This window comes from Callospermophilus lateralis, chromosome 7 (assembly GCF_048772815.1).
Source record: "Callospermophilus lateralis isolate mCalLat2 chromosome 7, mCalLat2.hap1, whole genome shotgun sequence".
In the NCBI taxonomy this organism is placed as follows: Eukaryota; Metazoa; Chordata; class Mammalia; order Rodentia; family Sciuridae; genus Callospermophilus; species Callospermophilus lateralis.
In genome coordinates this window covers 89,442,221-89,457,530 of record NC_135311.1, presented here as the reverse complement: position 1 = coordinate 89,457,530, position 15,310 = coordinate 89,442,221, and the positions used below count along the sequence as shown (strand labels likewise).

Genomic DNA, 15,310 nt, shown 5'->3' with positions numbered 1-15,310 from the left:
TGTTTTCCCAGCTCAAAATGGATTCTCCATTCTTTGGAAACTGACTCCAGTCTACCCTGTGAGCCCCAGCCATTTGATCTGACTCCCTGCACAAGCTGAATGGCACAGGGTCATCACTCTCTGTCTCATAGTTTTGAAGTAAGAGACAAAGACTTGAACAAGTTGGAAATGTTAGTATTCTAGAGGAAAGTCTATGAATTTCTGGTGTTGGAGTCCCATAAAGCTGTTCTCATTCCCACATATTTCTGGATAATTCAGCTCTTCTATGTATACTCCAGAAAAGTTTTCTAGTTAAGTTTGCCTTTTTTACTAAGCTTGTTAGAACTGGCCTCTAGAACTCGTGGACCCACTAACACTTCTCATTTAGGAATCTCTCATTTGGTCAGGGGCCCTACTATTCCTCACCCTGCAAGGGCTTGGAATTTGACTCTTGCTTTTTGTGAAGTCCAGGGTGCAGAACACCAACACAATGTCTCTTTTTTTCTCCTCCTCGACTCTTGCCTGGTTTTAGTCTTTGTGATCTTTTTTTTTTTTTTTGCTGGGCTTATCCAACCTTTCCATGCTCTGATGGTAATTCTAACCATGTCACTTCTCTGCCTAAAACCTGAGGCAGTCTCGTAACTCTTACCATGGCATTAAAAACACTGCCTCTTCTGATTGACAGGTGCACAGGGCCCTTCTTCTGCTGTTGCACACCTATGTGCCAGCCAGGCCCAGTGACCAACCTGAAGCAAACATTCTCTGTACCTCACTGTTTCGGTGATTTTTGAACTGCTGGTCCCTTTGCCCTTCGACTCTGACACAATCTGGCTTCTTCTTTAAGACATTCTCAGATCCTTGTTCCATTCCAGAGGACAGAGAGACACTCCCTCCATCTCTCTTCTCTGGGAGAGATCACTCTAGCATTTGAATTCCGTCTTCCCTGCTAGATTGGGAGGAGGGGCTACATGTGATTGCTGACACCAGGCTGGTGATAAGTGGATGCTGAGTGCATTGGATCATGTACCATCGAATGCTCATCAGGTAGAAAAAGGCCTGGAAGAATAGTTAAGGCCAAAGTATTTCCTGCTGTCACTGTTTCTCATGGGTTTAGCCAAAACTGGGGGAAAGAAAGGGTAGGGGGCACTGGTGAATGTATTAAACAAAATGCACCCCAGACCTTCAGGCAGCAGTATCTGAGAAAGAAGACACCAGTGAAATTGCTTGTAGACTCCAGGAAGACGATACTTATGTGTATTTATAGTTGATAAAGTATTTCTGTATACATGAAATGATTTTTATTTTCACTGTAACCCTGTAATGTGGATATATTTTTATGGACATCAGTTTGTAGGTGAAGAAACAGCTTGATCAGATGCCTTGGGCAAAGTCACACAATAGCAAACGATGGACCATCAACTGCTTGTTCTCTCTGCTACGCCATGTTGCCTCTCCAACAACAGTAATCAAATGTGATGACACAGGCGCTTGGAGAAGTAGGAGTAAGATGTATGTGGCAAGGATCAGTGTCCACTTCTGAAGTGATGGCTGTTCCCCATCCTTATTGACAATCTTTAAGAATTCCTTGCTGACCCAGTAAGGTGTTATGGTTTGAATGTGAGTTGTTCCCCAAAAGCTCATGTATGAGACAATGCAAGAAGGTTTAGCAGAGAAATGATTGGGTTATGAGAGCCTTAACCCAATCAGTGACTTAATCCCCTGATGAGGATTAACTGAAGGCAGGTAGGGTGTGGCTAGAGGAGGTAGGCAATGGGGGTGTGGCTTTGGAGTATATATATTGTATCTAGCAAGCAGAGTCTCTCTCTCTGCTCTCTGATCATTATGTGAGCTGCTTTTGTTTGCCACACTCTTCCGCCAAGATGTTTTGCCTCACCTTGAGCCCTGAGGAATGGAGCATGCTCTCTATGGATTGAGGAAAACTTGAGTCCCTGAATAAACTTTTCCTCCTCTACAATTGTGCTTGTCAGGTCTTTTAGTTACAGCAGCAAAAAAAAAAAAAAAAAAAAATGGACTCAAACAGAAATTTTCTCTATTTCCCCCACCCACTCCTCACTCCTAGATTCAATATGGAATTGAATCTGCTTTCATATACATGGGTCTGAGTAGGCAGAGGGTGTGCACATACATATATACATATACATACTGGTTTATTTAAATGATTGGATCTACACTTTTGGAGGCCGTTTGAAGCATCTTATCAAAAGAAAACACATTTTTAAGCAAGAGGTTAAAAAAGCTTTTCAGACCCAAAGGCCATTTAATACCATAAATCCTACTTGGGTAGTTTAGCAAACATTTTTTTAAAACCCACGGCCAATGGACTGGTTAGTATTGGATACACAGATTTGGTTTCAAAGCTGAAATGCCTCTGGTGGAATAGACCTTCTCATGAAATTCAATTATTTTATATTAAGCCATAAAAAATAGGGACACATATCTATTGACAACTTAAATATTAACTCAGTAGACTAGGCTACTTGGTGATATAAATAGGGGGAAAAAAAGTGGTCATGGATGAGGAGTGAGGCTATGGCAGCAGCATACCTTAAACTGCAAAGAATGTTAAAATTCTATCCCAGAATCTAAAGCAAGAAAAAAAGAGTCATATTCCACTCGATATAGACCCCATCCAGCCCAAACCATCCCCAAAGGAGCACACCCCCCCCAACACATGAGGTTTACTAACCACCTGCTACAGATGTTACTATGTCACTAATTAACAATGATCACAGAAAATGTGTCATAGCAAAGTTTTTGTTATCATACACAACGCATTAGTGGCTGCAGGAATTCTCCTCCAAAAGCTACCGCCAGAAGGCCATCCAAGAAATGTCCAAGTTGCTGGTCTAAGAAACCGCAGCCAAGAGGCATGAGGCAGCCAGCATCAGTACACTGAGCTGTCTGTCTGGCAGGCTCCGCGCTCTAGTGAGAGGGCCCGGGTGTAGAGAGATGGTCCCATCTGGGTGCTGTATTCTCTACTCCTGAGCCTCCTTGCGGGTGAGCTTGTAGATCTCCGTAGGCCCGTCCACGTGGGTAATGGTGGTGGTGAGCTGGAGTTCCTCTCCACTGTGGACGCCCAGATCACCTGAAACAGGGTTTGGGGTGTTAAAGGTGTTCAAGCAGGAAAGGGAAGCAAGCTGGGATTCATTTTCTGGAACTGCTTGGGGGCTGGTCCCCTTTCACATTCTGAACTCGTAGGCTAATGCCCCACCTTTTCATTTTGAATTTGCAGTATTTTTTAAAATATCATTTTTGGCTCTCAGAGAAGTCATTAATGATACATGAGTCAGCTCACTGCTGGTATTATTCATAGTAATTATTAACATTTAATGAGAGCTTACTTTGTGCATGATGCTCTTCTAAATGCTTTATGTGTGATCCTGTTTTAAAAAATGTTTTCATTAGTGCACTAGAGTTATGCATAATAGTAGTGGGGTTCATTTTTACATAATCATTCATGCATGGAATATAATTTGCTCCATTTCAGACCGCAGTATTTCCTCTTTCCCTCTCCTCCTCCTTCCCCCATTCCCTTTATTCTACTGGCTTCCTTCTATTTATTTATCATTTTTAAAAATTGAAACTTTATAAATGTGGGATTCATTGTGGCATATTCATATATATATATATATATATACACACAGCATAATTTGGTCAATTTCATTCTGTAATTCCTCCCTTTTCTTGTTTTTCCTCCCTCCCTTCAATCCCCTTCCTCTCCCTCTATTTTTGTGGGATCCACCCCCTCTTTCTTTCCCTTATTTTTCTCTTACTTTCATACATGAAAGAAACATTCCACCATTGACTTTCTGAGTCTGGCTTATTTTACTTAGCATGATGTTCTCCAGTTCCATCCCTTTAGTGGCAAATGCCATAACTTCATTCGTTTGTATGGCTGAGTAAAACTTCATTGTGTATATATAGCACATTTTCTTTACCCATTCACCTGTTGTTGGGCACCAGGGATGGTTCCATAATTCAGCTATTGTGAACTGTGCTTCTATAAACGTTAATGTGCCTATATCATTACAGTATGCTGATTTTAGTTATTTTGGATAAATACTAAAGAGTAGAATCGCTGGGTTATATGGTGGTTCCATTCTTAGTCTTTTGTGGGATCCCCATACCACTTTCCAAAGTGATTATACTAATTTGCAGTCCCATCAACAATATATACCCGCCTATACACATCCTCGCCACCATTTATTATTATTTGTACTCTTGATGACTGCCATTCTAACTAGAGTGAGATGAAATCTCAACGCATTTTTCTGATTGCTAAGGTTGTTGAGCATTTTTTCATAAGTCTGTTTGCCACCTGGATTTCTACTTGTAAGATTTCTACTTGCTCATTTATTAATTGAGTTGTTTGGGGGGGTTGTTAATTTTTTTGAGTTCTTTATATATTCTGGATATTAATCCCCTGACAAAGATTTCCCATTCTGTAGACTCTCTCTTCATGCTCTTAATCATTTCCTTTGCTGTGCAAATTTTTTATTTAAAAAAAATTTTTTTTTGGTATCAGGTATTGAACTCAGAGGCACTTGACCACAAGCCACATCCCCAGCCCCCAGTTGGCTCTCAGCCCTCTGGTTAACACACTCAGTCCAGTCTTCTCTCTTCCTTACATGAGTCCTGTCATTCCCTAGAGCCTGCTGACCTTAGAGGGCAAGGGCCAAATACTGGCTGCTTTTGTCTTAGTCCTTTTACCTCCTTGGTTTTGGTCTCCAAGTTTTGGTTTTAAACTCTTAGAAGGTCAGTTTCACCAGGCTTGAAGTGGTAGTAATGGGTTTGAATTTTTCATATTTACAATTTTACAATCACCCCTTCTATTTATTTAGGGTCAGTATTAGTATAGGGATTTAGTATTATATACTATCTGTCCTGTAGGTGATGGCTTATTATCTCAAATTAACTCAGATTCTTCTGTTAGAATTAGTGTTTCTGCAAAACACTAACAGGGAAAAGTTATAAAGTTTTACAAGGAAAATACAAAATGAAAATGAAATTACCAAGAGCAAACACTTAAATGAACCAAGAAACATAATTTGTATAACACTAATGTATCTTTGATATCTATCTAGCATCTGCAAAACCCATAAATTTATCAACCACATATGAAAATCTTTGTTTTACTTTCTTTTAAAACTCTTTTACGCCCTTTAAATACCTTTTATAATTTACCCAAATTTTTATTTAGTTTTGTATTATAACCCTTTTAATTTTGGGATCACAGGACTCTTTCTAAGGATCTATCTTTTGAATATAACATTAAGTGAGCTTAATTCTAGCCTATTGTGGGGCTATCAGGGATGAACAGCAGGGCCTTGTCTCAGGTGAGGTTGACCTTTTGACAGATCTTAGTTAAAGTGCTTTACTTTTGAAGCTGACCTTTGCCCTATTATATCATTCTATTGAAGAGTATAAGAATGGGTTCAATCCCCAGCACCACCAAAAAAAAAAAGAGTATAAGAAAACAAGGTTTTCTGAATTGCTTCCTGGGTTTATCTGAATTTCAGTTAGCATGATATAAATTACATCTGAAACATGAATCAAACAGAAAGGCTAAAAGGTCTTAAACTTCCTTTTTGTGGAAAAAGTGGCAGAAATGTTTCCATGTTCCACACTGTCAACCTTTAAACAAATCAGGTTCTCCTTAATAACTTTCCAAAAATACATTTAAAATGCCCATTCCAATGTAAAGAGCAACATACAGATTTTATATGTAACATATTGACAACTGATTACCTTTATCTAGTAATAAAACATTAAATATCATAAAGAGATCACCAACTAAATTTATTATTTTTATATAAGTCTGAAAAAGGTTATCACTACAAACAGCTTTAGTTTGGAAAATATCAGCTTGGTAAAGTGCTCTCCTAAGCTTTACATTTTAAAAAACTTATATACTTGGAGAAAATGAATACATCTAATATACAAATACAAAGAAGCCAGAAATAATAGCATCATAATTACACAGATGTCCTTATATTAACTTATTTTTAACATTTAAAGTAAAATTTAGAATCTCTGATAAGTTTAGGAAACAGTGTTAATGATTAGAAATAGACATCATCTGATGTACAAATGCATCTCATTTATATAACAATAAAAAATGTATGTAGTTAAAGCAAACCAATGTCAGGTTTTTAAATGGCATTGTGGACATGTTATATGTTTAAAGTTCAGATACAAAGTATAAAGGAGAGCACTTATTGTTTACCTTGCCTATATTAAACCTACATAGTTTTCATTCTATAAACTTTTACATATATATTAAATGTCTCAAATACACTGTAATAGCATAAAATAATTTTTGTTCATTTAATCAGACTTATAAAACAATTATTTAAAAGACTTCAAAATAGTCAGATATAAAAGAATAATAGTGTCTTTCAAGACTGTTTCCCCAAGTAATAGAACCTAATAGACACAAGAAATTATCTTGATAAATAAGAACAGATCAATGTCTTAAGAAAAACCTTGTTTTTAGAGATAATTAGAATGTTTTATATCACTACATTGAATTTTGACCTTAGAAAACTGTTAAATATATTTATTTGTGTTAATTATAGTCAACTTAACTACACATATAAATTTCTTAAGGTCTATTTTCACAAACCTTCTGCAACTTAATTAGACATTCTATAACTTGTTTACATCCTTAGTTTTGCTTTCCCTTTTTTATCTTGGACTTTAGGACAAAAAGATTATTTTAATACTTTTTCATCGAAAACATTCCTTTTCTCTTTTAACCTCTAAAATATAGCCTCATATCTACAGTTTTTTTACATCTTCTTTTCTTCAGATGCAGATTCTTAAGTTTATAACTTGAAACAATCCTTAACCATTTTTGGATTTAGGCAAATATTTCCTTTTTAATGAGATGAAATACTTTCTTTACTTTTAGATTTTTTCCAATCTAAACATAGATTAAATCTTGTATTATTATTATTTTTTAATAAAATTATATCTGTTAAAGCTTTAACTCTTAGTAACTTTGCTTTTAGTTTAGGCCTGAAAGGAAGGCAGTCTTTAACTCTTTTTCCACTTACCAACAATTTATAAAAACACAATCCCTAAGAGACCCTAATATAAATATATTATCTTATAAAGCCAAGAGTACTTGAATTTATATCCAGTAGTTAATATCTTAGTATTTTTAAAAAAATTTTGTAGTTGTGTATGGACAGCATATCTTTATTTTATTTGTTTTAATTTTATGCCGTGCTGAGGGTGGAACCCACTTGGGCCTTATACATGCTAGGCAAGCACATTGTCACTGAGCCATAGACCCAGCCCTCGTGTTTTAGTATTTTAACTTGCAGATTAATCTGATGTCTCTTCTAACAAACAGATTTATAATGTTTATCCCACTTAAATTAAACCTAATTTACTCATAAAAACCAAGGTATCACACAAGCATAGTTGACAATCTTGGTCATTTTCCTGTCAAAAGAAAAATCCTAAAAACCACGGACATTATACTCTAAACATTTTATAGACACCAACACTCGATTGCCAACGAGCTATAAAAATGTGGGTTAGTAATTTTAAAGGTCTCTTTACTTTTGTCTCCATCTTTAAGACAAAAGGAGAAGATTTCTATTAAATCAATGGTTACGATGAGAATTACTTACTTTCCCAAATATTGAGTATAGAGAATGTAAAAATAAACACAAGAATCAGCATGATTTTGGTTAAAGCAGAGGTTCTAGAATGCTTCTAACCTTTCTAGTTGACAGCAGATGTACAACACAGACCAGTTGAGGTGGAGGAATGAGAGACTATGGAGACACTTTAGAGAAGGGAGTGAGGGAGGACAGGGAGAGTTTGTCCTCAGGATTTGGATTCATAGCAGAAGCTTAAAGATTCATGAAGTTGGTTCCTCAGGTCTGAATGTGGTGATTAATGGTGCAGATTCCTTGACTGTCATGCCAAGGCTAGGTCCCTCCAACAAGCTGTCTCGGGTCAACCCTGCGTTTGAAGGGCTGCTCAAGGCACTGGGAGACCAACCTCTCATAGGCATCTTCCTAATGAGTGACTTAGGCTCCTTCTGACCCAGAAATGGGGTATATTTGTCTAAGGGAGTCTCCTATCTTTGGTGCTTTTATGACTAAGTATTCATCTTCTAAAGGAGAAAAGGGTGTTTGGCTAGGGAAAAGTGGGAAGTGTTGGGGGGGGGGGAGAAATACACACATGAAACAGGGAGAAGAAAAATAGAAATACCATCCATTTAAGTCCTGTTGTGGCTTTAGTTTAAAGTGATACTCTCCCCCCATCTCTCTGGTCTCAAAAGAGTCTGAAAGTTAATCATTTCAGTCAAGCCCTAGTTGCGATAAGTAGCCCTGAAAAGAAATCCCCTTGATATCTGTAGCAGGAGAGAGAAAGAGCAAGCATTTAAGCTTGGTAGGTAAATGGCTGGGATACTACTACCTTAGGAGAAAGCTCTCAAGAAAAAGAAAGCCTATGCATACATGGGATTTCCAGTTTCCTTCCCTGTGCAATCATTTCTCATCTGGACAGAAAAGAAAAACCTTTGGGAAGTAGGGTGTCCTCTGAAGTTCACAAGCCTGTCATATCATCTTCCTTTCTTATGAAGCTGAGTCCCTACAAAGCAGGACAGAAGATCTCTTTTGAGTGTCCTCAGAAAGATCTGGGACCTGGTGCTGGCAGGCCATAGAGATCCCATCTCTCCTCCCTCCCCTGGAGCATGGTCCCTAGTATAGTTTAGGTATCATGGCAGGAATGCATACAGGGAGAGCAGGAACCCATCTATGCAAGGTCAGGAAGTGGCAAAGAAGTACCGAAAGCTGCTGGTTAAGCCTGAGAAGTGAAGTTTAAATGGGGGATCTACACAAAAAATGGTGGGGAGTGCCTCTTTACCTCAGATGTGACTTAAGAGTTCCCACTGACTGAGGTCCCACGGCATTCTGCTAGTCAGGAGATGATAAAGATGAGAGGTAAGAATAAGAGAAAAGAGGTCTTCTTATCCTCACTGAAAGACCCCAAATGGTGTAGAGGAAAAGTTCAGAAAAGGGCTGAACTGGGAAGGTAACTAGGAAAAAACAAAGAAACAAAACCCAGTTTCCTAACCAATGCACCAAGATGTTGCAGAGACATTCGCCCAGGGAGCCCGAGAGAGGAGACAGAAAGGTCCTCACCTAGTTTTTATGTTCTGGCTTGAGAGGATTTCAGGCAAGACACAAGACTTAGTAAAAGAATAGCAAAGTTTATTAGAAGGGTAGAAAAAGAGAACACTCTCCAGGAGGAGAGTGGGTGGTCTCAGAGAAGGACGGTGTGCCCCTCTTGACCTCCAGTTTTATTGGAGGTCCCAGAAAAGTTTCCAGAGGGTCCTATCCAGGTCCACCTCTTGACTTTTGACTGACAGAAGGATTACATCAACTTCGAAGTCCATGGTAAAAGTCCAAGGCAACTCCGGGTCATTTTGGCTCATGCTGACCAGTTCTAATTGGAACCTGTTCTGAAAGATTTCTAGGGCTAGGGGGAATTATCCTTATCTCCCTGAGGTCTGGACTCTGGTCTGTGTGAAAGTCACAGAAGTCGCCTTCTCCAGAGTCATGTCACAGGGTGGAGCCTTTTGGGTATTTCTCCTACAGATAACAGGTTTTTTTTTTTTGTTGTTGTTGTTTGTTTGTTTGTTTTTTTTTTTGCTGAGGAATATAAAATATCCTATTGACTAAAGCCAGACAGGGTTTCAAGTAAATTGCTTGTTAACAGAAAGCATGTGGGGACCAAAACAGTGGGTCCAATTCTTAGAATTGTTCCCTTAACCTCATGTTGCCACTGTTGATGTCCATCTATTCCTTATCAAGGACAGCTTTATAGATGAAGGAGCTGGAGGTAAGTAAGGTCACTGACTGCTCCAGGTGGGAGAGCAGGCCCCTGAGACAGCCAGCAACCAGGCCCAAGGCACATCTGATTCCAAGGCACACAGTGGGCTACAGCTGCACAACATGCCTCTAGGCTAGTGCATCTTTGCTAAGGCTAATTGACCAAGTAGCCTTGTTCACAGGCAGCAAGAGACTGGGCAAGTGACGGATCTAATAAGTTTAGGAACTTCACGGGCTTTTCTCTTCAGGAAATGAGTACCAAAACATACTCCAAATTTTCTTCTGTCCCTAGGGATGCCACAGCACCAGAGTCTTGAACTTATCCTTAGTGGATAGAGGGGCAGTAATGTGGCTATTCCTGTTAGCAGGAAAAAAAACTTTCTACAAGTTAAGCCCTTAAAAGTCTGCCATCTTCCATCAGAACGTAAACTAGTGAAAGGAAAATGGCAAATATTCAGAATCAATAATACCTGGTGCATTGATGTGTGGGGGTGCACATGTACATGAATACTTGTGGACAGGGGAATAACAAGTAAAACGTGTCTATGCTATGCATGTGTGTTATGTTTTGGGACTGAAATCTTCCCTAGTTTCTAGCATAAAATAAACAAACAAGCTGGGGTTCTGTATCATAACTTACAAGAAGCCCTGACCCTGTACTTAGGACTAATGTCCTGGGCATCTGTGGATCCCAAGGTCTCAGGACCTTAGGGGTTACCCATATACCCTTCAGGGAAGCCACATGGTATTAGCTTTCCCTGGTAGACCCATCTCTGTGTTACACAGCAAAGTCTGTCCTACAGCTGTCAGGACATGGCCAGAGAAGGTACTAAAGAGGCATAGCCCAGCTTTCAGCACATCCAATGTATCTGCCCTTCAGCCAGAGAAAGATGTAAAGTAAAGCTGGTGAGAGACTTGACCCTGGTTGCCGGGGACCAGATTTTCTCAGGTCACTAAGTTGCATTCTTGCTAGTGCAACTTCTAGTTCATGCCTCCACCAAGCAGGTGAAGTACAAGCTTCCCACTTCTAATCAAAGAAAGCCAGGTCTAGATTTGCATACCTGGGTGAGCCATCAGAACTTCAAAGCCAGTCTCAGGATCTGCATGTCTGTGTGAGTCATCGGAGTTTCAGACAGTCCTGACCACCCCAGAAGCATTGTTTACCTAAGGAAACCCTTTCCCAAGACTTCCTAGAAAGAGACATGGAGGTGGAATTCTGTTTGGCTTTTGAAAAGAAGATGTGGATTCTTTAAACCTCAGAATGTGATTCTAAACTGCAGATCTCAGAAAATGTGTATGATTCTGCAGATCACTTGAAGAAACAGTGAAAATTGCTATGATTTTTTTTTACTGAACAGATAACTATATAATAGTCCTTATCACATGGCAGAAACAGATTTAAACAATGCACAAACATTAGTGCATTAATCCTTGTCATTCTCATTCTGTTGGTGAAGAAACTGAGGCACAGAGAGGCTAAGTAACTTGCTCAAGGCCCCAGCTGATCAACAGTGATGTGAGATTCAAACCAGAGTGACTCGGCTCCAGGATCCACACTCTCAGCCTTCAGGTTCTGCCATCTCTTCCTAAATATTCAAGTTTCCAACAGCCAAGGAGACTGACAGTGAAGTACAAAGTCCTCGTGTGATATGTTACAGTTAGACATGCACAATAATTTGGATGAATGTTCAGTATATTAATTCTGTTTTTATATCGGATAAATTTTTAGCACACAAATCAGCGCACTGACAGGAGAGCTGTTATTTATGAGTATTTGCCATATGCACTGTGAGGGGCTTAGCATGCCCTGGATTTCCTTGTAAGATGGGAAGCCACTGAGGCATAAGTAATTTCTCTAATGTGCTGGATGAGGACCCAGATCAATGGGACTCTGTGTAGCAAAATCTATGATTCTCCTGTGTGTTTATTGTACCTTGAAGGGCAACCTTTCCCCTCAGGGTATCCATGTGGGAGTATGACAGTAACTTAGAGGAGTGGGGATCCCTCCAGTTGTCTCCAAATCCCATCAACTCCTATTTCTGCCAAGGTCTTGCTCCATCTGTTAGTCTCCCTCCCTCTCTCTTGGCTTCTGGTGCTCAGTGCAGACATGCTCAAAGTCTCTTCCCATCTAAGACAAAAACGAAACCCTTCTGAAAATGTGATATGCTTCCTACTGGGGAGAAAAAAGAGAAAGTATGAGAGAAAAAGAAAAGAATTCTTCCCTCTGCAGTAATTCTCTCTGGTGATGCCATCAATTCATAACATTACAATGGAGGCTAGTTTTTCATAACCTTTGGGTATGGACCCAACCTCTGTCTCCCATTCCATCTCAAAGGACTACAGAATTAGATGCACATCTGTAGTGTCACATGCACAGGTGTATAGTGTTGCTTGGTTCTAACTGCCTGGAATGCCTGCTGAGGACCAAGAAACCCACACACACTGGGGTACAGCTTAAAATTGGCAGCATTTTACGACACACATTTTTGTATCTGTGGTCACTTCAATAAAAAGAAGAAATGATGCTATACCCCTCTCAGGTTGTTTCACAGATTCTGAGAGAGAACAAAGGTCTTCTAATGTCAATAATTCCTAATCCTATTCTCACAACCACGTAGGCAAACTAACAATCCTATTACCCAAGAGTGGAATCCAGAGTGCTCCCGCAACCTGAGTTTGAGTATTTCTCAAGGTCATGCACAGTCTTTGATGGAGCCAGGATTCCCAGCCATCTGTGTCTATCTCCAGAGCATATGTTCTCTCCGTAACTGTATTCTTTTTTGGTGGAATTTTCCCTAGGCTCTCACCATCTTCTCTTCCATTCACCTCCAAAGTAAGCTTGAATGATAACTCTTTATAATGATGTCCCTGGTTCACAGCAAAATGAGAAAAACAAGAATGATGTGGTATTTGTAAAGCTTAATTATTTCTATGTAAAAGACTGCTCTTTCATGTTATGTTTCCCTACAGTTTAGGTATTAATATGATTAACATATTAAAAAATAAAATTCTGGGCAATATTACTTTTTACTTCATTTTTTTTCTTTTTTAAAGAAAAGAAATACCTAGCACAGCATCTAGTATGTAGTAAGTGTTGCAGGAAGCCCAGCTCTACCCTGCTCTGCCAGGCTGGGACTAGCCTAGCATATCAGTACTAGTATTACCTGCCAGGATTTACAGACAAACTCTCCTCTGGAGAGCAGGCATGGCTCAGCTTTGAGGATCCTTCCTGGGAGACAGTCACTTTGATGACAAGGTTTAGAGACCCTGGGTCCAGTCATCTCTTAATCCCTTTTAAACACAAGAGATAGTTATACCAGGCTACAGGGAGCCATTTCCAACAACCTCCAAAACATCTCCAGACACCCCAATACCAGGATAAGACTCCAAGGTGAAGGACAAAATTAAACTTAGAAGTTTTGAGTAAAATCTTAATGTCATAGACTGAATTGTGCCCCCTATGCAAAGTCACGTATTGACATCCTAACCCCTAATACCTCAGAATATTGCTGTATTTGGTAACAGGGTGTTTAAAGAGGTAGTTAAGTAAAAAATGAAATAATTGGTATGAGCTCTCATCCAAAATGATTGGTGTGCTTTGAAAGGAAGGGGACTGGAATACAGATACACTCCGAGGAAGACCACGTGAGGACTCAGGAAGAAGGTGGCCATTTACAAGCCAAGGAGAGCTCTCAGAAGAAATCAATTTTGCTGACTCTGATCTTATCCTTTCAGCCTCCGGAATTATGAGAAAATAAACTTCTGTTGTTTAAGGCACTAAGCCTGTGGTATCTGTTACAGCAGCCCTACCAAACTAATACATTTGAGAAGCAGAAAGTTCTCTTCAAGAAGGTGACTGAAGTGCCCCCAACGGGACAGGGTGACAGTAATTTTAAGACACAGAGAAGATGATTTTAAATGACAGAAGTATGAAAGTTCAGGTCACTGGTAGGACAACAGCCCTGAGAGAGGCAAGAAGAAGAAAGTACCTGACTACAAATAGCAGAGTAGGAGGTTCAGGCTGGCAAAGGACTGTCGCTTGGTTCCCACTTTCACTGGGAAATGGGAAAAGGCTGTTGAGAGCCACTTTAGGGTCTGGGTCCAGCCTTGGAGATAAGAACAATTCCATCACTGTTTGCAGACATCAAGGGAAAGCCAGGCTGGCCCAGGGCGGATCATCCAACATACAACCAGGGGGTGACTGAAGTAAATGACAGACACTGTCAGGCCCCACTGCTCAATCCAAGCATTTATGGAGGCAACTAAAGCCACTGCTCCTGTGAAACAAGCAGCAGCTTCCAGAAGTAATACTGGCAGCATGTGGTAGTTGGCGACCAAGACACGGGACTTGGGGATACTGCTGTTGCTTCCAGGAGCTTGAGTGCATCAGACATTAGACATTTCACAGGCACAGAAATAGGAAGGCCCAAGGGGCAATTAGGGCATCTCTCATTCCCTTCACAGTAGTCATTCAGTCAGGAATACAGTTTCCCATAATTCTTCCAAAACATTCTTGTCAAGAATTGTGTAGGCAAAAGAACACAAAAACCAAAGCTACAATCCAGAAATTTCTGACTTCATGACCTGCTCTTACTTTATTTTTTTCCCCACAGGGATTAGTGACCTACTGAGTTAAATAGTTTTTCATGAGTACAGGGCATTGCTGTTGTACCCCTTGGGGATGGTGCTTTTGCCCCGAGAAAGGGGTCAACATTAGCCCTCTGCAGTTCATTTCTGCCTGGGAAGATATCCAGAATGATTCATAAATTGGTTATGGCAACAGGTAAAAAGAACAGCTTTAAGGAAAGTCAGCAGCAGCAGGGGAAAAAATGTAAATGCTCCTCGAAGGAAAGAGAACCAGAATATCATCGTTGCATTTTTTAAAACGGTGTGAGTGTGTGCGTGCGTGTGTGTGATATACAGATGCACATACATGTACACACAAGATAATTACACACATACAGGTGTCCCTTGGTATCCATGGAGGGTTAGTTCCAGAACCTCCTAAGGTTACCAGAATCTGTAAATACTGAATTCCTTCATATAAAATGCCATAGTCTTTGCATAGAACTATGTGATCCCCCCTGAATACTTTATATCAGCTCTAGATTATTTATAATACCCCATACAATGTAAATGTCATGCTAAAGAGTTGTTATACTCTATTGTTTAAAAAGGAATGACCAGAAAAAGAAGTCTGTACATGTTTAGTACAGATGCTTTTTTTTTAAGGGTATATCTAATCTGTGGTTGGCTAAATATGAAAATGTGGGACTCCAGGACACAGAGGGCCAGGTAAATGTGTGTGTGTGTGTGTGTGTGTGTGTGTGTGTGTGTGAGAGAGAGAGAGAGACAGAGAGAGACAGAGAGAGACAGAGAGAGAGAGAGAGAGAGAGAGAGAGAGTGTCAGTCTATGTTCAACAATTCATGTGAATGTGTTTCACTACTGCTGT

At 39.8% G+C, this 15,310-nt stretch overlaps 1 protein-coding gene across 1 annotated transcript in view; it reads right to left on the bottom strand.

Annotated features, from left to right (window-relative positions):
• Positions 1-1,981: 1,981 nt before the first annotated feature.
• The window catches only part of Wls (Wnt ligand secretion mediator), a 101,784-nt gene continuing 88,455 nt past the window's right edge, over positions 1,982-15,310 (bottom strand). The window contains exon 12 of the mRNA XM_076862310.2: positions 1,982-3,085. Within this exon, the coding sequence (XP_076718425.1) occupies positions 2,976-3,085 (110 nt within the window). The 3' untranslated portion in view covers positions 1,982-2,975. The remainder of the gene's footprint in view (positions 3,086-15,310) is intronic.